This window comes from Ailuropoda melanoleuca, chromosome 4 (genome assembly GCF_002007445.2).
Source record: "Ailuropoda melanoleuca isolate Jingjing chromosome 4, ASM200744v2, whole genome shotgun sequence".
Classification (NCBI taxonomy): Eukaryota; Metazoa; Chordata; class Mammalia; order Carnivora; family Ursidae; genus Ailuropoda; species Ailuropoda melanoleuca.
The window spans coordinates 109,370,064-109,398,025 of record NC_048221.1 but is presented as its reverse complement, the minus strand read 5'-3'; the positions used below and the strand labels follow the sequence as shown (position 1 = coordinate 109,398,025).

Here is a 27,962-nt window from a genome sequence, read left to right as displayed (position 1 = left end):
GTACCCACCCCCCCACCCCCCAGGAGCAGCAAAAAAAATATGTACAAAACTGTAAGCCCTAGAATCGGTTAAGACTAGACCCTTCCATGTCATAATTTATTTCATTTCAAAGCCAGAGCAGACAAGTGCAGCTGTGGGGCTGTACCCTACTAGCCTGGGTCAGGAGGCCTGAAGCCCTGCACAGATGAAGACAGGCCAGAGACCAGCTTCCTTCTGAGAAGGAGAAACATTTACTGTGAGAAACATTTACTTTGAAATCAAGCACCTCGATTTTATGTTTCTGTGTGCATAACACCAGCCTTTCTTTGAGAATGGCCCCAGATCGTGGATGACTTTGCATGTCAGGGTGTGTGAGCCCTTCCCTGCAATGGGGCCCCACCCAGCTGGCACCACGCAGGGGGACACAGGGGGCGTGGGTGCATGTGGCAGGGTACAGACCCGGGGGCGGGGGGTCCTTCCGGCCCTGCCTGAGATGTCCCACGTGTGGGACAGAAGCCCATGGAAGAATCCTTGCCTGGAACAGCCTGCCTCCTTCCTTGACAGTCTTCTCTGAGGTAAAAGGTGGCTTCGGAGGCCGGTTTCTGACAGGCCTGACTTGTGGAGAAGCAGGCCGCACCTTCCCCCGTCACCCCCCGCCCCCCACCCCCGTCCACGTCTGACTGCATAACAATTCTGTAGAGTCAGTCACTTATTTTCCCCACAAATCTACCCTCAAAGTTGCTTTTATGAAGATTTTCCTTGGATCCTAAAGCTGGGGAGGAAAGGGGTGTGGAGCTGGGGAGGCCAGTGTGGCTCGTCCCTGTCAGCTCCCCGGGGGGCAGGGAGAGCGGGTTTGGACCACGGCTCCAAAGCAAAGGCAGAACGTGCATCCAGAGCCAGGTGTGTGGGTCTTCAGAGCTGAAGGCATGGACAGCACCATTTTGATTTTAACAAAACAAGACTGAGTGTTCCCTTAAACCTGCTCTAGGAAACCTCACGGCTGAGGCAGAACCCCCAAACGGGTGTGACAACGGCAGAGCCGGGATCCTCACCGGTGAGGGCTTCAGACGTCAGCTTTCCAAAAGAGTAAGGTGCCCTGTCAGAAGGGACAGCTACTTTCCCCGGCAAAAACCAAACCAAACCAACCAACAAGCAAACAATCCCCGCCCCCCACTTTTTCATATTCACCATAATGAATTAAAACGTCCTAACAGAGGTGCCAGAATGCAACTCGCTCACTCAGTCTGAGCAGCTGGTCTGTCCAGCCCCTCGGTGTGCCCGCCGATCCTCGGTGTGTCATCCACATGGCGAATGCTGAGAGCGACTTGGGGGAGCCGACCCCCAGCTGCTGCGGGGCGCTGCTCCCCGCCGCCCGGCCCCTCAGTGGTAGTAAATGCTGAAGGCGTGCAGGATGTAGAGCAGGGCGGTGATGAAGGCAAAGACCTGGCGGGAGACGGGAGGCTCCCGCGTTAGCGATGGCCAGGCGGTCCCGACCCCACTCTCCCTCCCTGCCCCCTGCCCTGCAGGCGGCCGGCCACCGTGGGCCGCCGCTCCATCCGCCTTGATACTCGCCACTCCACTCGCCGTGCAGGCACCCTCTGGGTCCCCGCTCCGACTCTCCTGGGCACGCGCGTCCTCCTGAACCCCGGCAGAGAGCAGGCTCGCTCCATCCCTGTCCTGGGTCCTGTCTCCCTCGCTGTCCCCTTGTCCCAGCCAGTCTGAACTCCGACGACGCCCACACGTCCACCCAGTAGCCCAGGCCTCTGCTCTGAGCGCCTGCTTGTCGGCTCCTCGTGAACGCTCTGGAGGCCCCTCCGCTCTCAGTGGTTCAGACTGGACTACTGAGCTTTCCTCTCCAGCCTCACCAGCTCGGGGGGCTCGGGACCCTCATCTCACCTCGCTGCCCGACAGAAACCAGCCTGACGCTTCCCTTCCCCCACGGCCATGTCCAAAGCCATCCCCAAACTCATCTGTGTGCACTGCTTCATCCTCTCGGTACGCTCACTTCTCCCTGGTCTCGGCCGCCGTTGTCCTTCACCAAGACTTCTTGTGGCCTCGACCTGCCCGCTTAGACTCGCTCTCTCCCTCTAATCTGTCCCAAGAGGAAGCTGTGATCGCGCTGCTCCTGTCATGTTTGAAACTGTGTGAGGAGTCTCTGCTCCCCAGGATAGAGGCCATTGCCTTTAACAGGCCTTCCAGGCCTGGATGACGCTTCCAGCCTCACTTTGCCCCACTATCCACCCACACTGTGTTCTCATTCATTCGTTCATTCATTCATTCATTCATTCATTCATTCATTCATTCATTCAACAAATACCTTTCAAGCACCTGCTATACTTCAAAAACGACAGCAGCCATAACAGCAAACAAATCATTCAAAAATTCCTATCCTCACGGAGCTCATGTTCAAGCGGCAGAAGCAGAAAGCAAGCAAGATAAACCAGTAGTGCCGCTGGTTCAATGGGGAGAAGTGCCCAGGCGAAAATACGCCAGAGGAAACACAGGGCCTGCTGGGAGGGGCAGGGCAAGGCCTCCCCAGAAGGTGGTCTGTGAGAAGGCAGCAGAAGGCAGCGAGGGGTTTGCCTCCTGGGGCAAGGGGGTCCCCAGCAGGGAGAGGCGGGGGCAGGTGTCATGTGTGCAGGTGTGGCTGGAGGAGGCCCGTGCGGCTGGAGCTCCTGACCGAGGGTGAGCAGCAGGAGAGAGGCCAGAGGGTGCCGGGCCAGATCGTGGAAGGGCGGCATGTGGGTCTTGCTGGAGTCGGGAGTTTAGGGGAGTTAGGATAGTTTGAGGAGGAGGGAAAGGAGGCACACAGGCTGGAAAGGCAGCTGGAATCCCTGTGGCCACTCTAGTGCCTGCCCGGCACCTCATTCTTACAGGGGAGAACAGCACCCCATGCCACGCTGCTTCCTCCTGCCACCTGATCCTTGCAGGAGCCCCCACACTGACACAGGCAGTGACCTCTCTGGTCCCCGCGACTGGTCGCTGTTGGGCTTACACCCAGTGTGTGCACTGGATCCTTTCCGAAAAGTTTTCAAGGGAGGAATAGGAAGGTTAGGCCACTACAGAGGAGGAAGCTGCTGGCTGTGAGCGAGTTGCCACATGAGGGCGCCATTCCACCACGGGAGAAGAGAGGCCGCCGGGCGACTAGGAAGTCTCTGGTCCTAGTGGACCTAAGGTCTCCAGGATCCTGCTGACTGGATGGACCATCTGGCCCTGGATTCCATCAGCCAACAGTTAGCCTTGTGCACTTCCGTCACTGAAATGAAAGGACACTGGCACAGTTTGGCCATGCTGAGGAATTTGGGTTCCATTCCACAAGCAGTGGGGGCCATAGAAGAATTTTCAATAGGAGAGAGAGACACACTCCAATTTGTGTTTTAGAGAAAGAGGTTCTGAGGGCGGTATAGTGGGTGTACAAGTGAGCAACGCTGAAGTGGGAAAAGCAGAAAATGAGAGATGACACCTGAACCTGGGCTTGGTACCCTTCGAGCTTGCACACGGCTGTTTACACGTGCATGTGAGCACACACAGACACACGTAGACAGACACAGACAGACACACAGACACACACATATACACATAGACACACAGACAGACACAGACACATGCACACACAAGGCCCCATCAGCCCAAGGCTCAGGGTCGGCTGTCGGCAGGAGCCCCCGCGAGGCGCCCCTGCCCAGCGGCCCCGCGTGCCGCCCGGACTCACCGAGGCGGCGGTGTTGATGAAATAGTTCTTCAGGTCCTGGGTCTCAGAAACGATGGTGGCGTGAGCCTGCAGGACCGCGGCGCTCATGTACAGGATGCCGGTGGTGCCGTGGTACAGGCTGTCCTGGGAAGGCAGAGGGAGGCCACGGCCTGTGTCACTTAGCAGGTGAGCACCTTCCTCTCGGACTGTACAGCTGGGAGGAGTGGGCCAAAGAGACCAGCCAGCTCCCCCGGCTCCTGCGTTTTTCCTCCACAGTGTTTCTGATGAACCATCGATGCCGTGAACACCAGTGGGTTAACATGTGCCAACGGCGATATCAGTACGAGCCAGCATTTGGCCGAGTGCTTGTTCGTGCGAAGACTTTCCTCATGCACCTCACGTAAACTTGTCAACTATGAGCTCGGCACTACTTACAATTAGTGCCATTTTGAGGAAACAGAAGCTCAAGGTTAAGGTCAATGAATCAATAGCCGAGTCAGGATCTGAACCCAGGCCAGGTTAACTCCGATCTTGTGCTCTTAACCATGAGCGTCATGAAGACCTGCTGTGTGCCGGCCACTGTCCTAACAGTACGTGTATGCTGCCTCATTTCATTTCCACAGCTAGTGTCAGCAGGCTGCCGCCAGAGGCACCCCCGAGGTGCAGGTGATGGGACTGGGGCTGAGCTAACACGGGGCAGGGTTGGCTAATCCTACTCCAGATTCCAACGGCTGAAGCTCTGTGCTACACGCTCAGCAGTGTGCCCTCTTCAACTTGAGGATGTCAGGCAGCCTTATCAATTCTGGAGGGAATGTCAGCATAGGCAAACTGGCGTTTGCAACCCCTAAGGAGATATTCAGTTCAGGGAAAACTCATTAAGAGATGAAAAAAAAAGCATTAGGGAAAAAGTTGATGGGCATAAGCCTGTTACACTGGAAGAGGGGCCACCAGTCACCATGTGTGATGTGACCAGAAACCACTTAATGAAATGTTATTGCCAGAAAGTTCCACCCGTCTTCAATTCAGGGACTTGGAGGAGCAAGTCACATCACACTGGGAAGAAACAAACAAACCCAAAACATCAGATGTGCTACGGGGGAGCTGACCCGCCTCCTTCAACCAGTCACTGGCAGGGAGAGCCATTCTAGGTCAAAGGTACCCAAGAACCATAACTACCAAGGGCAACAGAAGGCCCCTGTGAGGATCCCGATCAAACAGGCCAAGAGTAAAAAGACATTTTAGGTGTAACCGGGTAAATGTGAATATGGCCTGGGTCTTAGATGATAACTGACCAATTATTGTTAATAACTTTATGTAAGTGTGATGATGTAAGTGTGTATATGTTTTTGGTGGTGTACTGAAGATGTAGAATGGAATGCCATGATCTTTTGGGTTTGCTTTAAAGTTTTTTAGGAAGAAAAGTCTAGGTGCAGCAAGTGTGGTTAATAGTGCAGGAATGGGGGCGCCTGGGTGGCTCAGGGGCACCTGGGTGGCTCAGTTGTTAAGCATCTGCCTTCGGCTCAGGGCGTGATCCCAGGGTCCTGGGATCGAGCCCCGCATCGGGCTCCTCCGCTGGGAGCCTGCTTCTTCCTCTCCCACTCCCCCTGCTTGTGTTCCCTCTCTCGCTGGCTGTCTCTCTGTCAAATAAATAAATAAAATCTTTTTAAAAAAATAGTGCAGGAATGTTAATAGTGCAGGAATCCGGGTTGTGGTTATTTGAGGATCCATAATATGATGTTCCCTACTTTTGTATATGTTCTAAATTGTTCAATACAGAAATATTTTAAATGGTTATCAAGATAATGCGACATGAAAAGAATTTAATGACATAATGTTAATGAAAGAATTGACATCCAAAATTATTGGTGCAGGATGTTTATATATACACTTTACATAAAAATTTGCAAGGAATAAAGGAATCACCATGGGACTGGGGTGATTTTCCCCCCTACTATCATGTCCTTCAATGCTACGCCAATGATTTAACCATAAATGAAATCTAAAGGGGAACGAGTCAGAATGTGCTTGATAGAGAATATGTATATTCCTAACAAGGAAGACAATGGAGGGGAATACAATGAAACATTTACCATGGCAGAGGAGTGCTCTCATTCCGGCTTACTAGTAAACACATTAAGATGAAAAGTCTTGGTTCCTTTGTGGCCCAGACCTGACAAGGCCTCTGGTCCCTGGTCTCTGGTCCCCCGCCCCCCACCGCCCCACACATAAGGCCCTTTGTCCTCACAATACCCAGGACGGACATCAGGAGGAACCCAAGAGCCTGGGTCACTCCCTCTGGTTCTTACCAGGACTCGCCAGGACTCGTATCTTTTGTAAAATCCAAACAGGTAAGACAACAGGAACATCAGGGAGATGAGAAAGGAGGTGAGGGAGACATACATCACCCATCCTTGCAGCAACGGATTTGCTACCTGGGTAGCAGCGACCAGGATCCAGACCCAGCACCCAAATATCTGTAAGAAGAAACCATAAAAGAAGAGCCTTCATTTGCTTGTGTAGGGCATACTTCCCTTTGCAGGGCATCTCTCTTCTCTTCTGTCTGGTTAAAAGCTCATTGGGTGAAGTTAGGTGGGAGTCAAGAAGGAAATGGGGAAGGAAGGCTGGTCCTGGGGGAAGAATAGATTTTTTTTTTTTTAGAAAATTCAAGTGGTTAACATAGAGGTCGCCAATGTGGATTGTGTCTTCTTGACTCAAATGATGTCGGCATAATCAGTTTTTTAAAACATTTCTGAGTAAGTTGGCAACATTTAAAACAGGATCTTTCACATTAAAAATTCAGATTTCAGACATTTCTTGAGAAATGCATAGTTCAGCCAGAGTGAACACATTCCCAGGCCAGAGTAGACTGAAATGAGTTGTGACTTTCTTTAAAAAGGACCTGGTGTCCTCAGTGGACCACCTCCCTTTTACCCCCAACCCCATGCCATGGTGTGGCATGTTTTCTGTTGCTCACTTTCACTGTGGAATACTATTTCCTTTTCCTGGCTCCCTTTACCTACTCACAGTGCCTGCCTGGCCCTGAGGTCATTTGGTTTGGGCCCCTGGGTTATAGGATCTGACACCCTGTGATCAGATACCGGTTGGGTGATACCATTCCGTTTAATCACCTCTCAGCACTATCCAGACTTTTATTATCCCCTTGGTGGAGAAAACAAACCTTCTCCCTGTTATCTCTGGGCTCTGTGTTTGTTTGCTTTTGTGCTGGGTTTAGACAACCATGTTGGTCAGCCAAGGGAAAGAATTAAATGTCCACCAGATAGCATATTCAGTTAGAGGCCTGAGGGAGAGGGTCAACATGAGCACCAAGTGTTTTGTGTTTGTTGGTTTGTCTCAGACTTTCTCGGCTCCTCTCCTTCCTGGGTTCTCCTTAGGATGTCCTTGTGAGCCTCTTTGGTTCTCCCTCTCCTCACTCCTGTTAAAATCTGTGCTTCTAAGCACCATATAGGCTAGCAATCCTGGGCCTTCAGTCCCACACATCCACTGGCCCACTTGGATGTCTCTATTCAGATGTTCCACTGCAGGGGCCAAATTTGTGCTGGCAGGACCCTGAGAGTGAATGCCTTATTGAATTTTGCACCCTGAGCACCTCATTTGCCCCACCCCATTCCTGGCTTTGCCCCTCAAATCCAACAGATACAAAATCTGATCTCATTGCCACTCCCCAGTTCCCTCAGAACCTATTCTCCTCAGCACCTTCTGAGAATTCTGAGGGAGAGAATGATGGGCTTGGGAATGAGTGTACTGAGACCTCCAAAGATAGTGGTAGTGTTCTATTTCTTACACTGCATAGTGGGTAATTCTTTCTTTTATAAAGCAATAAAAATAATTTTGAAAAAAAAAAAAGAGAATGTGTTGGACCATGAGACCACTGGAGATTTGGAGTGATGGGGAGAGGGAGCCATCCTTGGTGTGGAGGAATCACACTACCAGATTTTAAAACTTTCAGTAAAGCTACAGTAATCAAAAGAGTTGTCAGTGCAGGTGGCTCACATTTCTGCCCATCTCAGGAGATGGCTCATCCCCTTCCCTAGCTCTGTTGCTTCCACACAAATTTTAGAAGGAGACTGTCAATATCTACAGTATCTATCTGTTGGGATTTTGTGTTTAATCTATAGATCAATTTGGGGGAGAACTGACATCTTTACTATGATGAGTTTTCCACTCCATGAACATGGTATGCTTCTCCAATAATTGAGATTTTCTTTGACTTCTTTTATCAATATTTTGTTCTTTTTTAGCATACAGATACTATATACACTTCCTATATTTATGCCTAAGTATTTTATTTTGGAGAGCTATTGTAAATAGTATTTTTTTTTTACAAATTTCATTTCCTAATTGTTCAAAACCAGTAGATAGAAACATGATCAATTGTTTTTTTGTGTTAAAATTGTATCTTGCAACTTGCTAAACTCACATTAGTTCAAGAAGGAGTTTTTTGGTTGTTGTTTGGTATATTCCTTGGGATTTTCTCTGTATTTCATTGTTTTAATTTGTATGATTACAGATAAGATTGAGTTTACTTTCATGTCTTTCATTTTCTGTAAAATTTTAAATTATTTTTTATTGGTTACAAAATTTTGTGGGTTTGCCTTTTTCTTATTGATTCAGAGTAATTCTTTCTAATAGTGTGGATCTCATTGACTGTTACAATTATTGCACATATATTCCTCCAGGATGTGCCTCACACATTTTATGATGCCTTTTGATGAAATGAGTTCTTAATTTTAATGCAATTGAATATGTTCATCTTTTCCTTTACAGACTGTGTTTCTTTGATGGAGTTTAAGCAATCTTTCCCTATCTTGAGTCATGAAGATATGCTTGCATCTCAGATACTCCTTCTGGGATCACTTTCTTTCTTCTTGCAGTACAGTCATCAGTAGTTTCTTTAGGAAAGGCCAGTTGGTAGTATTCAGTTTGTCAGAAAACATTATGTTTCCCCTGACAAATGTTTCCTCTCGGTACTTCTAGGATATTTTCCCACAGTGTTCTACAACTTTCTATATTATTCCATTATATTCCAGCTGCCATTGTTGCTGCTGAGAGGGCAGCTGTCCGTTGCACTGCTGCTCTTCTGGGGGAATCTGCCTTTGGTATCTGGCTGCTTTGGGAGTCTTCTGTCTTTGGTGTTCTGCAGTTTGTGCAAGTTATACAATGTGTTGAAGTGTGGGTGTCTTTGTATTAATTTTGCTTGGTATTAATTTCATATTCAATATCTGGTTAATTCCATTTTCTCAGTCTTGTTGCTTGCTTCTGCAGTTTTGAATGACTGTGGAAGTAGCTCATTTCTGAATGATGCCATTAGAGAACTTCCAGACTAAACAAGTCCACGTAACTTCTGTCCTGCTCAGCTGAAAGATATGCAACTTTCAGTTCTGATTTTCATAACATTTCCCTGGCTCTATGGGACTAGCAGTTCTCATCTTACAAACAAACAATATACAGACATCAATATGTCAACCATCCCTTGTGAGACTTCCACTGCTGTTGTTCTGGAGAGGAAAAGCACTTTTGAATTTATAGAGACTTCATAGGCTCTTAAGAAGAGAAAAGGAACAGGAGGTGAGGAGCCAAAGTAGACTAAGAGGGTGACCACAAAGCTCTTGCTGTGCTGGATCCCAGCTCCGGAAACTTGGCCTTCACTTAAAGCACCAGCTCTGGGAGCACATTTCCCCAGATCTTTCTTATTTATTTTTTTAGAGAGAAAGAGAGAACACAAGCAGCAGTCAGGGGCAGGGGCAGGGGGAGAGGGAGAGAGAGAATCTTAAGCAGGCTCCACACTGGGTGTGGAGCCTGACATGGGACTCAATCTCATCATGACCCTGAGATCATGAGTTGAGCTGAAATCAAGAGTGGATGCTTAACCACCCAGGCGCCCCCACATTTCCCCAGATCTTAATAATCAGCAACCACATAAATTTTGGAAATCTCAGGTTGGGCCTGGGACTGCCTGTGAAGGGAGTTTGCTAGCTTGTCCTGAAGAGGGGTTGTTGAGGGACAGAAGCCACTATTCCCCCTGACCTGGGCTCTTGAATGTTGATCTCAGTGACAGGGGCTGCTGGTGCTTTGGGGCACCTGCCAAGCATCCTCCCCACTGACGCCTGGGACAGGCATAAAAATGCTGGCACACTGTCAACCCCCAAACAATGCTAGCTCTTAGTGGGAATGGTATTTGGAATTTAGTGACTGCACCACAACTTGTAAAATTTTGGACTCACATTAGACCTCCGAGGGCAGAGAATTCTCTGTGCCGTTCACTGCTATATGCCTGGTGCCTAGCACAGGGCCTAAAACTAAGTGGGTGGGGATGGAGTCAAAGAACATTCTTTAAAATGAATCAGTGATGACACTACCACCACCTCACATTCACCAGGTGCTTTACAGTTTATAAAATGCATTCGCTCAGACGGCCTCATTTAGTCTCTACGGCAATTCTAACTCCCTTGGGCTTTCTGAGAGCAGAGAGCTGCCATTGATTCCTGCTCCTGATTATTGCCAGTTCACCTCTGCTAGACCTGGGGAGTGTGCCAGGGTGCCTCAGGGCCACTGTGCCTGTCAGTGCCTGCAAAGTGGTCCACCCCTGCCCCGCTCCTACCATCAGAGGCTGCCCTGGGCAGACACTGCCGAATGCATACTATTTACATGTCAGGGCTAAATTCTCACCACACTGTGTAGGTGATGCCCTACAGGAGGGTCCTGAGCCTGAGGTCACGCAGGACGTAGGGTAGGACAGCTCTGGATCTCTTCTCACAACAGAGTTCGCCCCTGAGGGCAGGGGCCTCTGAACATTTGGGTATCTACTCAAATTGCATGAGAATCTTCTGAAATGGCTTTAGTGTTGCATAATCAACTGACACAGAGGAATGTTATTTTTTATTTCCACACCCTCTACCTTTTGGACAGAAGGAGGGACCAGGGCCAAGGACAAACTCCAGGTAAATTTAAACCCAGTATTAGTTATCTCATTTCTGCCCCAAGCAGTCTAGATTGGATCCTTTATAAGTGAGGCAGCTTCAAGTAGTTGTCTTTACTTTTTTTTTTTTTTAACTTCTATTTAGCTTTCCAAATTCTCTTGGCAGGCTAAACTGCTCTCTTATTTTAATCTTCAGTTTGTATTTCCCAAGAGCAGGAGATATTTTTAGATGTTTGGGGCTGGCCCTCAAACTGGAAGAATATTTGATTATAGTAAGATATTGGGATCGAGCATATTCCAAGTACAGCTTTGTTCAGAATCTATCTCTTATGAACAAACAGAGTAGTCGTCTATACATTCTCCAAAGGCTGCCCCAAAATTTGAAGAGATCTCTTAAGGTAGGATGGAGCTTCACATTAAGTTTGGCTGCTGATTCTTCCTGGAGCATGATGAATAGCTCCCTCAGGTGTGGACAGCTGGTCGAAGCACTAGAATACAGGAGCGGAGCAGCTGCCCCGAGCCAGCACTATGGGAGAAATGCTGATTCCAGGGCTGGGGCAGGGAAGTTGGGCCCGAGCATCTTCACATGCCAGACAGTGAGAAAACTTTCAAAGGCCCCCGGGGTTAGGTCAGGAGGATTCAGGAGGCTCTTGCTGACCAAAGACGGGACAATTTGAGCTTCAAATAAGGATTTGAATATATTAAAATATATCAACTAAGTTGAAATCCATCAGTTGAAAATGATACTTTAAGAAAAGCCCTGTTGGGTCACTTTGGGGGGGGGAATGCTTATCATTCTGGAAGGCAGCTGTGCTCATCAGTACACCACCAAGGCTTATTACTTTGAAAACTGCTTAACAAGGAAAAAAATCAACAAAAAATATGGGGTAAGGGTAAGGAGATTCTAAGATACATGGATACCTGAGGCTTCCGCTCAGAGCCTGTTACTCCTGGGCTCTTGGAGAAACCCCAAGGTCTGGATCCTGCCCCAGAGATTCTGCCTGAGCCGGTGAGAGAGGCTGCGTTGTTAAAAGTTGCCCAAAGGGTGCAGTTTGGACTGAGAACCCCTGGAGCCTGTCTCTTTGTTTCCCATCCCACCCACCCATTGATGTGGCCCTGGCCCACAGCACCATTCCTCCCTCCGGGTTCCAACTCCAGCTCTGCCTGCTGGGCAGGTTACCTGACTCATCCGTACCTCCACATCCCTGTCCATCAAACAGAGGTGGGGACTGCCTCTTTCATCCGGTTCTTATGAGAACTAGCTAAGTCTTCCCGGCACACAGCAAGTCTGCGGTAACCACTGTGGGCCATGTTAGCCACAAACACTGGGCACGTCACAGATGACGGGAGAGAACGTTCCCCGAGAAAGACCACTGGAGGGAATGTCCAAGGCCAGCCTTCCTGAGGGAGGTTCACTTCTGGGAGAGCTGGGAGACCAATCAGCTGGGTGAGTGAGAGAACCTTGAGGGGGCACAGATCCTTCGGAGGAGTTGATGAACGTTTTGGTCACGTAGAAAGATGTACTTCTGCATGTGCACGATTTTTGTCTACAAATCTGGGGACTCACAGACCCTCGAAGCCCACCTACAGCTCCCAGGTTGAAATCCACTGCCATCTCCAGGTTAAGTAACAGCACCATCAACTGCTGTATTATTTTGACAATATCAGTCCAAACATTAAATACACATATTGTTTGATCCAATAATTTCACTTTTTGGAATCTGTCCTATAAATAATGCACTGGAACAAAATGATGAATGTACAAGGCTGTTTACTGGTGCCTTGCTGGTTACAGAAAAGATTAGATACATCCTAAATGTTCATCCAGAGAGGACCAAAGAAATTATGTCTGCACAGTGGAACATTCAGCAGCCTTCAAAGAGAATGAACGAAATCTTTGTATACCAACGGAACAATCTCAAGAATGGTATAAGGCACAGACCAGTGTGCCCAGTGTGCTATGATTTATGTAGAAAAAGGAGAAAATATATGTGCATGCGTGTGCGTGCATTTGTTTACAGACGCACAGAATATTTCTGGAATGAGACCCAATAAACCAATCATGCCCCAGGCTCCTGGGAGAACTGTTGGACAGGGTTTTGAATATTTAAACTAATCTGAAAAAACCCAATATTTACATTTACAAAGAAAGAAAGAAGAGGCTGTGCTGGATGATGGAGGCTGGCTTCAAAGGTCAAGACTTTTGAACAGGAGAGACAGGAGAACCACTGGTTATTTTGGGAGGGTGAATCTGTCCACCTGGATAGAGCAGCTGGGAGCTGAGGCCTCAGGTGCGCAGGGCAGGGGAACATCACGCCCTGAGAGGTTCTAGAGAAAGGCGCTGCCCTAGGGATGACCCCACGTGAAAGGCGAAGGAGCGTCAAAAGGATGTGCGGTTTCAGATGTGCACAGCCTAGGCTCCCAGCCGAGGCGGGTAGGTGTGGGCTCGGGTGGGGCAGGTCAAGGGCTGGGAGCCAGGGAGGAGCACCAGGGCGATACCCCAGTGGCAGGTTTTTCTGCATAGCTGGGCAGTATCTCACCGTGGCGGGGCCCCCACCAGTGCTGCCTTCCTCTTCTTGCCGCTTGTCTTCATTTTCAGGAAGTGCTGCCTCCCCTTCCCTTCCCTGGAACTTGGGGGAACGCAGGCTCTACCACAAAGCCTCAGAAGCATCAGGCTTGGGGGGGAAAGGCCCAAATCAAGATGGTGAGGCCCAGGAGGTCAGCGGTGCCAAGCAATGTTCTGGCCTTGCCCGCAGTGGGGGCCAGGACTCCCTGAAAACTCCCTCGGGATGAAGTAATCCATACGGCCTCACATTCAGGAGCCCTTGGCCCAGGAGGTGTAAGTGCAGGGTCTCTTGGCCATTGCATACCCCTCTTTTAGAAAATTGTATAAATTACACAGAACAAAATTTACCTTCTGAGCCATTTTTAAGTGTACAGTTCAGTGGCATTAAGTGCATTCGCGGTGTTGTGCGGCCGGCACCGCCATTCATGTCCGGCATGCTTTTCATCTTGCAAACTGAAAATGCTGTGCCCATTGCACACTAACTCGTCATGTCTCCCCTCCCCCCAGTTCCTGTCCTAGTTATTTATTTATTTATTTACTTACTTACTTCTTTACTTATTTATTATTATTTAGTTTTTTTTAAGTAGGCTTCACCGACTGAGCCCCCCAGGTACTCCCTTGTCCCAATCTTTTGTCTCTATGAATTCGATCACTCTAAGTACATCACGTGAGAGGAACTGTATAGGATTTGTCTTTTTTGAGACTGGCTCATTTCATTGAACATAATGTCCTCAAGGTTCATCCATGTTGCGGTCTGAGTCAGACCTTCCTTTTTGAAGACTGAATAATGTTCTGTTACGTGCATGTGTCACACGTATGTTTTGCTCATCTGTTCATCCACTGATGGACGCTGGGGTTGCTTCCAGTTTTTGGCAATTGTGAATAGTGCTGCTCTGAACATTAACGTACAGCTCTCTGTTTGATGCACATCCTTTAAAAGGGAAAAATAAGATGAAACCCATCCTGGGACTGTGCTTTGGACCCCATAATTCTGGTGCAAAAGACTCCTTCAAATAAATACACTCCGTGTTTGTGCCACTGTGGCTGGAGAGGGTGTCCCTTGGGAGTGTGACGTTGTCAACTCAAAATGCCTCAACTCCACAGCAATTTTAATGACTCAAACCAAAACTGCATGGCGGGAGGTAGAGCTGTTGCTATTTTTCAACCCAAAAATTTTGAATTGATTGTAAAAATAATTGTAACAGTAAAGGAATTTTCTGTCATGTCACCTTCCCTCGCAAGCCTAGTGCTTATGCATACATGTTTTCTATAAAGTTATAAATTATGAACATACATTTTGTATTCTACTTTTTGTATTTTGTACTTTGCTACATGGCTTCATAATAAAATTGATTCTTGTTACTCAAGATAGTTCTATAGTTGGCCTGAACACTGAATCCGTGAACACCAAACCATTGCTCCCAGGGTAAACAGGAGTTAGGTTCCTGCAAACTTCTGGCCACAATATTTTCATCAACTGATCAACACATACCTTTATTTTAGGTGTGTTTCTGTTTAAAGACACCTCATGCAATATATACTGTTGATTCACTAACCCTGAACTCTTGGCCCACAGCACTATACACTTATGGAAACTGTGTTGTCTCTAAAAGGCAAATCACAGCCTTCTTGTGCTGAAACACTAGACCGCACTGCAGCACTAACTTAGGGGCTATTTTAAACAGCAAATCACCAACAAAAAGCATAAAAATACGAAAGGCATGGCACCAAACAAACTTTGAAAAGGACTCTTGTTTGCAGCGTGAGAGCTGAGCCTCGGTGGGAGCATGCACATCAGATAACCCAAACTGTCTGCTGCTCTGCACGTGAAAGTGCTGTGCGTGTTGATTCGCGGGTTGCAAATAAATCTTAGTGAATAGGTAAATTTGCAAAGAGAGAGTCTGTGAGTAATGAGGATTGACTGTACTTTTTTTTAGAGAGAGCATGAGTGGGGGCGGCGGAGCAGAGGGAGAGAGAATCTCAAGCAGAATCCCCACTGAGCATGGAATCTGACTCAGGGCTTGATCCCAGGACCCCAAGGTCATGACCTGAGCTGAAATCAATAGCCGGACGCTTAACCAACTGAGCCACCCAGGCGCCCCAAGGATTGACTGTACTTTCAAAGCCACAATTACATTCCATCAAGTCAATAAACATCATTTACCCCATTGGGCCCCTGTGCAAGTACGCTGGCTGCCTCCAGCTTTCCCCGTCATAGATAATGCCCCCATAAATAATGTTGCAGAGATGGTTGTCTCCATTTAAATTGTTTCCTTAAATTCCCCAACTGGGCTTACTGGTAGGCAGTGTGGGCAGGAAGGGGATGTAGCTGGTGACTTTCCGACATTCACTAGGCTTGGTGCATACCCTGGCTGAGACACTTGTGTGACCGTGTCCAGCCCTTCCAGGGGGAAGCCTTTGGGAGAGCCCTGGGAAGGGGTTCCTTCTGCCTAAGGAGACCCAGATGAGACAGTCCCTGTTCTCGCTCTGGCCATTGCTGTGTCTGGTATGAGGCCTGGAGCTATGAAATGGAAGAGGAGAGAGGCAGAGAGAAAAATCCTGGGCCCTGGGGACACAGCTATGCTGCAGAAAAATCAATCAGAGGTAGAGCTGGAGGGCTCGACTTCCTAGCACGTGACATCATCCACTTCCCTTCCGTTCAAGCCAGCTGGAGCCCGCGACAGCCCTTGTCACAGCACTGCTGAGGACCACCTGGGATACCTGGGACCCGGGACCTCACCCCCTCTTAGAACACCTTGCTGGCTCCTGGTGCCCCTCAGACCAAACTCGGGCCACGGCCCAGCAAGCCCAGCCTGCCTCCCCCTCCCCACTCTGGGCCAGCGTACCTGAGCCTCCGTCCGCGCCCCCAGCCCTGGGGCTGCCCAGCGTGGGCGTTAGATTCACTCGTGGGTAGTGAATTAGTTCGTTACCAACAGCATTAAAAGATTAAGTGGACTTGATTAGCAAAGAGGAGTGCATTGCCCATGGGAAAGGAAAACAGTGTTCTGAATCTGTTGTTTTATTACACACGCGCGCACACACACACACACACAAACATACACGCACGTGTACTGGGTTGCCATGCAAATCTCTCTCTTCTGTGGGCCACAGTCAGTGTGTGGAGACCTCTAGCCAAGGGCTCTGCGTGTGCTGGTGTGCGCCCCTGTCCACATCCTTTCCCGCACGGCACTGTCCCTGGGGGCAAAGACACTCCCAGCGGGAGCCCACAGCATGGCTGCTGCAGCAGGAGCCCGTCAGGGACCTGGGGGCCACACTGGGGCCTGTGCGGGCAGCGGGAGCCTGGGAGAGGAAGGGAGCAGACACACTGCCTACAGGACAGGGGAGAGGTCCTGGAGTGTCCGTTATCAGCAGCGACTGGAACTCAGGGTGGAGGAGCCAGGGCCCTCACAGCTGGGTGGTGCTGGCCTCCTCTAGGGCACCTCGGGGAGCCAGGCGCTCCTGGGCACCTCTGTGTGGGCAGCTTTGAGACCCCAGCGCCCACGTGGGTGCTGTCGACAACCCACGAGGCGGCTCCCATGCCTCGGTCTGGGGCCTGACAGTCTGTGAAGCTTCTGGACAAGAATCCTTCCCTCCTTCATACAGGGGAGGAAAGCTGTTCTGAGAGGCCTAGTGACCCACCCAAAGTTACCCTGGGCGTGTGCCAGGCCTGGACTGGACTCCCATACCCGCACACATCTAGCATTGTATGGGAGCTCAATGCTCCAGAATTTCACCTAGAACACTTCCCAACAGTGACTCACTACATCCTGATTCAGACTGAGAATTTTCTCTGTGGGTTTAAGGTTAGCAGGAAATTGCGGCCCAGGCCCCCTGGCCTCCGGTGAGGGCCCATGTCTTATCCGGTCCACTGCAGGAACAATAGTGCTGGCCAGAGCTCCATCCACCACCACTCCTGGCAGAACGAGTCGCATAAGGAGCCCTTGGTACCCACAAGTGCTCTCCGGACAGGGCTGGCCGCGGGCCAGGGAAAGTCTGTGCCTACCTTGGGGTGTGTGCTCGGGAGGGGCAGGATGCCACAGCCCAGGAGGGGCTGGTGAGTCAGCTGGGCCTCCTCTGCCTTCCTCCCCTCCCTCCTGGCTTCCTCCCCCAGGACCGCGCCCACCCATTCAGCCCTCCACACCCCCACTGACCCAGCTTTGTATTGACTGAGCAGCACAGATTTATAGAAAGTACGGTAATAAAAACATTCTTATCCGTCCAAAGCCTAAAGAGCTTTTCCTTCTTGTCTCTTAAAACAAAACTAAACTAAACTAAAACTTCTAAGGGCAAAAGTTTTTCTACCCTTTTTAAAAACTTGTGCACCTTAGACAAGTCAGAAAGTAGAGATAAAAGATGAAAAAGCAGATAAATGCATCCCGCTCCCCAGTACCATGGTGACCTGGTGGACAGGCTCCCTCCCAACCTGGTCTCTTTCTCTTTGGCTTCCACTATGGTTATCAATCTCATATCCCTTTACATGTTCCCAGAAAGTTGCAAGATGAGCCCAGGAGTCGGACTCAGGGAGGTCCCCCACCTCCTCCTTCCCTCAGGAACCAATGGCCATGACCAACGGCCATCATCCTGTTCTTCCTCAGGTACTGAGGACCCAAGGACATCACCATTCATTCACTCTAGTCCTCGTTGACTCCTGCTCAGCTTCCCCTCCCCCACCTGTCTAGGAGCAAACCTTTGAGGGCAGGACCCAGACCAGGATCACCTCCTCCAGGAAGCCGTTCTTGACTGCCAAGCCCCCTGTGCACCACTGGGTGACCTCCCTCATGGTTGCTGTCTCTCTCCACTGCCTCCTCCCCAGGCCCCAAGCTCCTGGATGGACTCTACCCCGTGGTTTTTGTGTCCCCAGTGTAGGGCACGGACCCTGGCACAAAGCAGGGGCTCTGTATATGCTGCTGACTTGAGGAGGAGGCAGGCGGCAGGCTGCTGGACCCTCTACTCCCTAGTCGCTCAGTCTCATCCATCTGGGCCTCATTCCCATGCACCCCCTGACACCTTCTGGGCCTGCCACTGTTGGCCAACCACAGACTGGCATTTCTACCAGGAGCCAGGACAGAATGGGGACAAACACCCATTTGTTTCATCCCCACCCATTTCCTGCTCCATTACCTCATAGGCTCTAGAAATTCTCCAGATCGGCAGCATCTTCCCTCAGAGAGTGGAAAAGATGCCCTGGGAGGTTTTCCTACCCCTCTGCCTTCTCCCCCGGTGCATAGAAAGGACCAGACAAACATGCTGTTAGAGAGGATGATGTTCACCTAGACACACCACCCCCTCCCACATCCATCCAGCATCCCCTGGGCAGAGAGAGGGTGCAGTTGGGCATGGTGGCAGGGGTGGGCTGTGAGCAGCTTGGAGGCAGAAATGCAAAGCTCAGAGAATCCCTCCATGGGGAGGAGCTGAGGCGGGCTCCCTTGACATAGGTCAGAAGACTCTGGGGTCCCAAACCTATGATATCTGGTCCCACTCTCTGACCCACCTGGGACCTTCTAGGTATAGCTTGAGACAGGAGGGTGGGGACCTGAGCCTCAAGAAGCTGTGGAACCCGGGTATAGGGCCAGGCCCTCTGTGGGCCCTGAGCGGACATCTACTTTGGCTGAGAAGGGGAAGACCTGACCAAATGGTGACATCTGAGGGGCAGGGCTGGCTGGCAGGGACGGGAGGATGCAAGGGACGGGCTGGGAGGGACGAGAGGGGTAAAGGCCAGGGAACCTGGATGGGGCTCCTCCACTCCTCCCTACTCTGGCCTGCTTCCTGCCACTTGCCAATCTGGACAACACTCCAGAAACTTCTCTTGCCTCCTACAGATCTGCCTTGCCCCAGGGGAAAGTTCTCTAGGCAAAAGCTCCTGGAAGGGTGCTGGCAGCAGGCGGGGCACTTACTGGTGAGACTGCTTCTCTGGGGCTCCCTGCATTCCAGCAGGTCAGAATGTGCCAGGCCCCTCCCTGCTACCCAGGGAGGACCTGGGTTATTTCCTTCGGAGCACCTGTCAGTTAAGTGAAATCCTCCCGGTGGGCCAACTTTCAGCTGGGTACCTGCCTTCTCGGAACTGAGAGAGGCCACCGGTCCAGAGAAAGCTGGCTGTGGTTTGGCCAGATGGTCATAAGAAGGAAAGGACCAGAAGTCCAGACTCAGGCAGAGGGGAAGTGCTCAGATGGGGACTGTGCCAGCTGGCTCCCAGGGTCTCGCAGCTCCAGCCCACCCTTCTGTGGCCTGCTCTGTGATAGGGGTGGGAATTCTAAGCCACAATGCCCAGCTCCCCTAGAAGCTGGATTTTTGCTACGATCTGGAAGTGGGGGGCCTGGAATGGGAGGAGAGCGCGGGGGCTTCCTGTTGGCTAGTCCCGGTCCTGCTGTCACTCCAGCAGCAGCAGCACTTGGCTCCAGCCCCAAGGTCCCTGTCTCACTCCTCTGCCGTGCCCACTGCCTCACAGCAGCTCCACTCAGAGGCCAGAGAGGCAGCAGGCGGGTCTTCCTCTGGAGGCCCGAGCACCGGCCCTCCTCTCCAGACTCCAGCCACTCCGTGTGCTTATTCTCGGCCTTCAGCATCTCCTTTCTGCTCGTTCGGCTTCTCAACAGCGGCAGAAACAATTCCTTGTATTGAATCCCCTCTGGGCACAGCACCCACTGCGGCTTCTGTTTCCTCCTGCGCCCTGACAGCAGCCTGACAGCACAGCTCCGTTCGCTGTCACTGGTCTCCGGGGCTAGTCTCCCTCTGCCCCAGGAGGCGTCACTCTCCAGAAGCCAGGGGTGGTGTCCGCCTTCGTCATCTTAAATCCCCATGCTGGACACAGTAGGTACTCAGTAAGTTCTTGCTGAGGGAATACGTAGGATTAAAGCTTGGCCGTCTGCTCTTTCCTCACAGCCCGATTTCTTCTGTTATCCTCCTGGTCAGAGGAAGTGCTTGTCTGAACAAGAACGCATCTAATCCCTCAATCCAAACCCTCCCAGAATGCCAAGACCCCGCTTTGAGTCAGCTTATCCTGACAACTCCCGAGCTCCGCAGCCTTCGGCAGTTGGGGCTGTGCACCCTGGCTTTTCGCTCTTTCCTGTCTTGGGGTGTTCTCCACGCATTCACACGCCACTCCTTTAAGACAGGGTTCCTGACTTACCTTATCGCCCTTCTTAAGACCTTCTCGCCTTTGTGGCCCCTGAGAGCAGAGCACAGGGGTAGAGCCCTGGCAGCATCTCAGGGGATACCTGTTGGTTCACACTTGGAAGTTGCTCACAGGAGACCCACACTGTCTAATAAGAGGTCCAGACGACCACCAACAGCAAAATACACAGGCTCACATTTCTAGAGCGGTTGCGACGTGCTGTTGTCTCCTGGGAACGCCCTTATTGAACCCCCGGGGCTGTCTTATGAGATCTTTACTGTCACTCTCTCCATTGCTGAGGCTCAGAGTGGTTAAGGAATCTGCCCAAGTTCTCACAGCGACGAAGCCACGCCGCCAGGCTCTTGACGCCGTACCGCCTGATTCTGTTACGGAGCCTGAGCACACTGGGGGCCTTGAGAGCAAGGCTGTGACTGGGGCAGGGAGGCCAAAGTGCGTCCAGGCAACGTGGGCTGGTTGACATGGACTGCTTCTCACATTGCCCCTCCTGTCCTTCCCTCCCAGGGCCTTGCTCCTCCCCAGCCCCATGCTCTGTAATCTTCCTTTCCTGTCCCCTGTTGTCCCTTCCAGGGGGCATCCTGGGGCATGATGGTGGGAATCAGTGGCACCCTGGGCACGGAGCTTGCCAGTTCCCTTGTCCTGCAGGGACAGGGTGGGGGGAAGCTACATGGTGGTGAGATGGGGGGTGATAGGAGGGACAGAAGCAACAAAGATGAAATAAAATGGGGGAACTGGATTTACTTTTGGGTAAATACTCCCCACGGTATGGAGAACTGAATGGAAAGCACAGAAAAACAAGGGAAAGGATGTCTCCTTTTGGAAACTCAACTTCACGGGCATGCTATGACAGAGGGGAGGGCACCTGCCCTGAGCAAGGCCTGACATGGGCCCGGACTCCTTGTCTCAGCCTCCACAGAAACTTCAGACTTCAGTCTGCATGAGTGACCAGAGACAGCTCTGGGGGTCAAGAAGTTTTCAGACAGGCTTCTGCCCCCAGCTCTGAGGGGCAGATGGAGAGGAAGAGAAAGAATCCTATGGGGGGGGGGTTGATCTCATGACCCCAAGATCATGACCTGAGCTGAAATCAAGAGTTGGACACTTAACCGACTGAGCCACCCAGGTGCCTCTCAGACAGGCTTTTACATATAAACAGAGTAGAAGCAGCAGGCTGAAAATAAGGTGAAGCTGGGGATTTCAGTAAAATATAAAGGTGAGCTTCCCCAGATGAAAGATTCTGGAATGAGCTTCTAGGGGAATCAGGTTATTTCCCTCTGGCCACTGTGCAAGCAAGTTAAGAAGCTGAGAACATCAAACACCAGAGTGTCTGAATTGTTTCACCTTCTAACTTGCTGACTCTAGAAATCTTCTTAGCTGTTTCTTTTTCATTAAACATCAAATGAATTAAGTTAACTAATGAAGAGAGTAAAGTCAAAAGACGTCTTGGACTCTGTTTCATAGAGCACTCCCCAGGTCACAGTCTCCTGGGTCAGCTCTTGGCATCCCCCTGTCCTCTTGTAAAAAAGTTGATGAGTCAACTCACACCATACAGGCAATCACCATCCCCTAGCCACCTGCACACTGTGTACTCAGAAGAGCTGGGCTGGGGGTGGGGGGCGGGGGGTGTGGTGCTGTGAGTCACCGGTCCCCAGCCCCACCCTGTACTAGCACCAGCAGGCTCTCGAACTCTTCGAATGAAAGAGAGACGGAAAACAGCATGTCTGTTCTCACCTTAAAATGCACTGTTCCACACCTGGAGATTACATTTTGAAATTAATATCACTTTCAAGGGAGAAATCTGAACTCTACACTAAACCAAACCAAATATCAATTTTAGTGTTAAAATCTCAGAAACTTTCCTCCATTGCTGGTGGGAATGTAAAATGGTGCAGGCCCTCTGGAAAACAGTTTGTCAGTTTCTTAATAAAATGTGAGCATACACTTATTACACAACGTAACACAATGTAACCATCACCTTCTCCCAGAGGGGTGAAAATAACACCCATACTGGGGCGCCTGGGTGGCACAGCGGTTAAGCGTCTGCCTTCGGCTCAGGGCGTGATCCCGGCGTTGTGGGATCGAGCCCCACGTCAGGCTCCTCTGCTGTGAGCCTGCTTTCTTCCTCTCCCATTCCCCCTGCTTGTGTTCCCTCTCTCGCTGGCTGTCTCTATCTCTGTCAAATAAATAATAAAAAATCTTAAAAAAAAAAAGAAAAAAAAAAAGAAAATAACACCCATACTAAAGCCTGTATGTGAACATTCACTTTATTTAGAAATGCTAAAATCTGTAAGCAGCTACAATGTGTCTCAATGGGTCAGTGGTGAAACAAATTATGGTATGTCCATGCCGCAGAATACTACGCAGCCATCAAAGGAACTACTGACGTACACACAACTTGGGTGGATCTCAAGGACGCTATGCTGTGTGCAAGAGGCCAATCTCAAAAGGCCACATACTCTATGAGTCCATTTATTTATATTACTTTCTTTTAAAAAGATTTGTTTATTTATTTTAGAGAGAAAGAAAGAGAGTGAGCATGAGCAGGGGGAGGGGCAGAGGGAGAGGGAGAGAGAATCTCAAAGACTCGAAATTGAGTGTGGAGCTCAACATGCGCCTCGATCTCACCATCCTGAGATCATGACCTGAGCTGAAACCAAGAGCTGGACGCTTAACTGACTGAGCCACCCAGGTGCCTCTATTTATATAACTTTCTTGAAATAACAAAATTGTAGAGATGAGATTAGTGGTTTCCAGGGGTTCTGGAGGGGATGAGGGAAGACTGGGTGGGGTTGGGTGACTGTAAAAAGCAAGCAGGCGGAAGATCTCTGTGGTGATGGAACAGTTTTCTTGATTGTAGTGGTGAATGAATCTACGCGTGTGAGAAGATGGCATAGAAGTGTGGACCTCCTTGACCACATGGTTACTCGGCCTTGATGGGACTAGCATTACGAAATCACTGGGGGGAGGTTGGGGGAAAGCTATGGGAGACTTCTCTGAACTATATTTGCAACTGCCTATGAATCTTTGATTACTGCAAAATAAATGTTTAAAATGTGCATTTTAATGTTCAAGAGTCTAAAATAAAGCAACTTAGGTAAAGATCTGAAGAGTCTGGGGGCAGACTCTGGTAGGCAACATGCAGATCCTGTTGCCCCCCAGCTTGTCACTGTGGTTACTGTAAAAGGGACCGAGACGGCCGCTTGCTGCTCTCCAGACCTCACTGTGGGTGCTTGTAAACAGTGGCTGGAGGGAAGTGTGTCTGCAGACACCACCAATGTCCACCCTGGACTCCCCCCGTCACAGACTACATCTGAATCCAGGTACGATTTCACTTGCTAACCGCCCCCTTTTGCTGGCCTGAGCTCCTGGTTTTAGAATCCACTCTCTGGACTCATGTCCTTAGAAAAGCATATGGCTGTCTATGATGCCTTAGGCCCCCAGACTGAGAATCTGCTGAGACCCCAAGGCCGGGTGCTCTGTGGTCAGCCCCAGTGTGTGGCAGCAGGCCGCATGCCCAGGTGACTAGGGACAGAGGGGTTTCTGGTAGGCTGATTCTCACCTGCCCCTCCAGCCCAGCATATCTTCTGCTCAATGGGATCAGAATCAACCAACCAACTTGATATTCTTCCTCCTCTCTCGTTTACCTCCCATCCCTGGCTCCAGACACGAGGCAGGCACACTTGATTCTATAGTCTGTGCTAGGAACACTCACTTAAGGAAAAGATACTGCAAAACAGCATGTACAGGGTGCCTGGGTGGCTCAGGCAGCTACACGTCTGCCTTTGGCTCAGGTCATGATCTCAGGGTCCTGGGATCGAGCCCCACATCAGGCTTCCTCCTTAGCAGGAAGTCTGCTTCTCCCTCTCCCTCTGGCCCTCCCCTTGCTTGTGCTCTCTCTCTCAAATAAATAAATAAAATCTTTAAAAAAACAAAACAGCATGTACAGAATAACCTCATTGAATACATATGTGTGTGGATATATGCAGAGGAATATGGATTATATTTATTATTATCCATATATATGGATTTTATTTATTTCTATATTTTCTAAGTATTCCACAATGAATAAGAATCACTTGTGAATTAAAACTAAAGTTGTAGGGGCACCTGGGTGGTGCAGTCGGTTAAGTGTCCCACTGTTGATTTTGGCTCAGGTCACGATCTCGGGGTCCTGGGATCGAGCCCCATGTCAGCCTCCCACTCAGCACAAGGTCTGCTTGAGATTCTCTCTCCCTCTCTCTCTGCTCCTCCCACTCACGCTCTCTCTCTCTCTCTCAAATCAAATAAATAAATCTTTTAAAAAAAACACCCTAAAACTGTAAATAAGGAAACATCAGACAAGGCTGAAAGGAACTTTACAAAATAACTGACTGCTATTCTTCAAAAGTGTGAAGACACAGACTGAAGGAGACAGAGGAGATAAGACACCCAAATGCAATGCCAAATGCCCTGGACTGGAACCTGGACCAGAAAAATGACATGAATGGGGAAATCAGCACAATTTGAATGAAGTTTATTAGAATAGTTGATCAATGAAAGTATCCGTGCTAATTTCCTGATTTTGATAGTTGCATTGTGTAAGATGTGGACTTTAAGGGAAGCCATATGGAACGCGCTGTCCTATTCACACAGCTTTGCTATAAATCTAAAATTACTTCAAAAGAAAAATAAATGAGTACAATTGAGCCAATGACAATATCCCACCCCCTGAGATACTTAAAGCTCCAGAGTACCCACTGAAGCACACAGGAGCCCAGCCTCGAGGGGCTGGGCGCTGCGATGGCCCCTATTACAAGGTCCCCCAAGGTGCTTTCCGGGTTCTGTAAGCCCCTTCCCTCCAGCCTCCTGCCTGCTGGGCTTTCCTGGACTCCAGGCCCTCCCTTTTCTTGGCTTCCAGCTTGGAAATCCAGCCTGTCCTTTGAGGTCCAGCACCCAAATCGGTGCCTCCGATGCAGGACTGGACCCCTCCCTGACTTGACAAGGTCAGATGGTCTCTCCTTGCTAATGGCACAGCCCAGGATGGTCGCTGCCTCAAGCAGAGTCTGACCGTGGAAGAGTGCTCGGGAATCTGTCTCCAGCAGACGGGGAACCAGGGAAGGCAGGGCCCTGTACCAGGGGCTTGTAAGACTGATACAAAGTGTGTGCTCAGTACGAAGTGGTGGGGTGAACCTCAATCCTGGCAATTCACGTGGTTGTTCTGAGGTGAGGGACACGCCCGGGGCTGGGCACAGAGAACTTATAAGAGCACTAAGATGTCATCAGCCTGGCAGGATGCCCATGCTTATACCCGCCCCCCCCCCGCTGCCCCCGGGGGACAGGCCTGGCAGAAACCTGCCTCTTGGGTGGGGTTTCAGCTGGAGCCGCCCAAATGCTGGGCCCACCCTGCTTGGCTTCCCTTTCTTGGTGCCATGAATGGGTACGCTTTAGCCAGTTTGCCACAGGGTCACTCGCTCGGGCCCAGCCATCAGGCAGACGCAGACGACGAGACAGTGCCGGCGGTCAGGTCTGATTGAAAGCTGGAACCACCTTCCACCTTCCCCTCCCTGGCCTGGGGTCAGCACTGCCAAATTCAGAGCTGGTAAGAAAGTGTCACCCACAAGCTAGGTATTTCAGAATGTGTTCAAAACACAAAATAAACTTCTTTGCCCTGAATGGTTCACCAGACTTCAGTGTCCCTGTGAGTAGAAAGGGGATAATGGCAGCTGGCTCAGAAGGACACTGGCTCTGTAGAGCCCTGCGGACGGCAGCCTGCGGGCCACCCCCAGCCCCTGGCACGGGTTCGAGCTGCAATCCAGCTGCAGGGCATTGCACAGAACGGAACGCAGTGACGGGTCCCCGTGAGCAACCGGGGCAGCTCACACAAATGTTTTATGGCAGATGTTGTCAGAAGCTACCTCTTGCACAGAGTCTACAAGTCAAAGTTCAAAGTCAGCTGACAAGACAGTTAATACTGGAAGACCTCCTCTTGGAAGGAAAGACAGAGTCCCCCTCCCCACCACTGTTCTGAACTTAAGAAAAGCAGAAACAAGCAAGTGGTTGTAGAAAAGAAACCATATAAAAGTCCATTTTCAGCATCTTCCTCAGGACCCAGGATATATTAGCAGCATGCCCCCACCACCACCCTTCCGATCACCGGGTGGCCTGCCTGTCACCCACGGTGGGTTTGTTTTGGAAGGGGAAAGCCACCCATACTGCAGCAGTTGGGAGGAGCAGCGAAGGGAGGGATTTGGGTCATACGGGCTGAGTCTGAGTGGTGGGGGACATCGGAGACCTCAGCAGCTCTGGCCCCTGTCCTCCCTCCCCAGGGAGCGCCGGCTTCTCCTTGACCCCCCCTCCTGCAGGTGACCCATGGGGCAGCACTCACCAGCTCGGGCAAGAAGAAGGCGTAGGGGATGGTGAAGAACAGCACGACCCCCAGGGGCACTTCGGGCGGGGCGTAGCTTGTGGCGGGCGGCGGGTCCGGGGAGGCCATCTCTCACCCACTGCCTGGTGCCCTTGGCTCCGCAGCAGCTCGCCCCGCGCTGCCCTGTCAAATATCACCTCCTGCCCGACACACCCATCGGACGTCGCCTGGGAGGAAAAAAAAACGTTCCAGCCGAGCAGGTCCTTCCACTCGCTCCAGCCAAAAGACTCCTCATTGAAATGCGAACGTGGATTTGGATTTGCATCAGATGGACCTTGGCTCCCCGGGGCAGAGCCCCTGGGCACACTGAGGCAAGGGGGGCATCTCTTCCTACACTTTTCCTCCTCAGGAATTTTGAATCTGGGAGGATATTACTCCAGCAGATGAGAGCTACAGCCACCACCCCTCGACTGTGTGGCCAGAGTCTAAGCAAAGGCCACCTGTCACGACCAGGAGTGTTTATTGAGGACCTACTGTGAGCTAAGCAATCTACAGGCAACTCTGTCGCTCCCCACAGCTGTGCTCATGGCTCTATCATCTCCTTCCCAAGTGAGGAGACTGAGAATCTGTTAGGTTAAGGTCACAGAGCTGGTCACAAATGATGTTGGGTCTTATATCCGTCTGCCCCTGCTGCCTGGGTCCCTCCTTCTCCACTCTTGGGGGCCACCCTCCGTCTCAGAGAGAAAAGCCCTCCTCACTTCCAGCTCCTGTGCCCAGGAAATGGGCATTTCCTTCTCTCCTTGCATCCCCTTCACCACCCTCCTATCCTCTCTGCTCACACAGCAGATGGAGGAGTTCTCCCTCTCTAGAAGTCCGCCCCAGCAGGCACCTGAGAAGCTCAGTTGGCTGGGTGCTGCCCCAAGTTTGAGCCTTCCTCCTTCCCTGCTACGGCCCCCAGTCAGTGTCGCCAGGAGCTGGGCTTGGGGCCAGGGAGTTCCTTCCTGCCTCCCTCCCACTCACTGGCCGATCAGGGGGGCTGTGACCCAGTGGCCAAGTAACTCCTCTCACTCTAAAGATAGGTCCTAGAGACTTGAGTCCTTTTCTTCTCTACCTTACAGTTGACCATCTGCAGAAAGGCCTGGAATCCCAGGGTCTGTGTGGGATGCTTGGGGTTGGGGTCCTTTCTCCCTGCCCTCCATGGTCAACCTCAGCCCTGGGCAGGCCAGTCAGGGAACTGCTCCCTGGTGAGGAGGGGATGTGGGAAGGATAGCCTTGTGTGCTGGGGTAATTAGCATTTTCCACAAGACGCCAGTATCTGTTCATTAG

General features: G+C 50.7%; 1 protein-coding gene across 2 annotated transcripts; it reads right to left on the bottom strand.

Moving 5' to 3' along the window:
- Nucleotides 1-9: 9 nt before the first annotated feature.
- Nucleotides 10-27,564, bottom strand: MALL (mal, T cell differentiation protein like). Of its 2 annotated transcripts, XM_002927050.4 has the most exons (5): nt 27,526-27,564; nt 26,658-26,863; nt 5,974-6,141; nt 3,689-3,811; nt 10-1,422 (listed from the first exon to the last, which is right to left on the bottom strand). In XM_002927050.4, exons 2-5 carry the CDS (start codon nt 26,763-26,765, stop codon nt 1,360-1,362), a joined length of 462 nt encoding a protein of 153 aa, XP_002927096.1. In that variant the 5' UTR covers nt 26,766-26,863; nt 27,526-27,564; the 3' UTR covers nt 10-1,359. The 2 variants fall into 2 exon arrangements, with proteins under 2 accessions (XP_002927096.1, XP_034515446.1); XM_034659555.1 differs by lacking the exons at nt 26,658-26,863; nt 27,526-27,564 and adding an exon at nt 8,493-9,153 and having other exon boundaries at nt 3,689-3,837.
- Nucleotides 27,565-27,962: the final 398 nt, after the last annotated feature.

Bases quoted from the DNA above. Each gene is read 5' to 3' on its own strand.
- MALL (XM_002927050.4), bottom strand. From the start codon at position 26,765: ATGGCCTCCCCGGACCCGCCGCCCGCCACAAGCTACGCCCCGCCCGAA. The intron at 6,142-26,657 runs GTGAGTGCTGCC...TTCTTCTTACAG, and splicing joins CCTTCTTCTTGCCCGAGCTG to ATATTTGGGTGCTGGGTCTG. The intron at 3,812-5,973 runs GTAAGAACCAGA...CTGCCTTCCCAG, and splicing joins ACGAGTCCTGGCGAGTCCTG to GACAGCCTGTACCACGGCAC.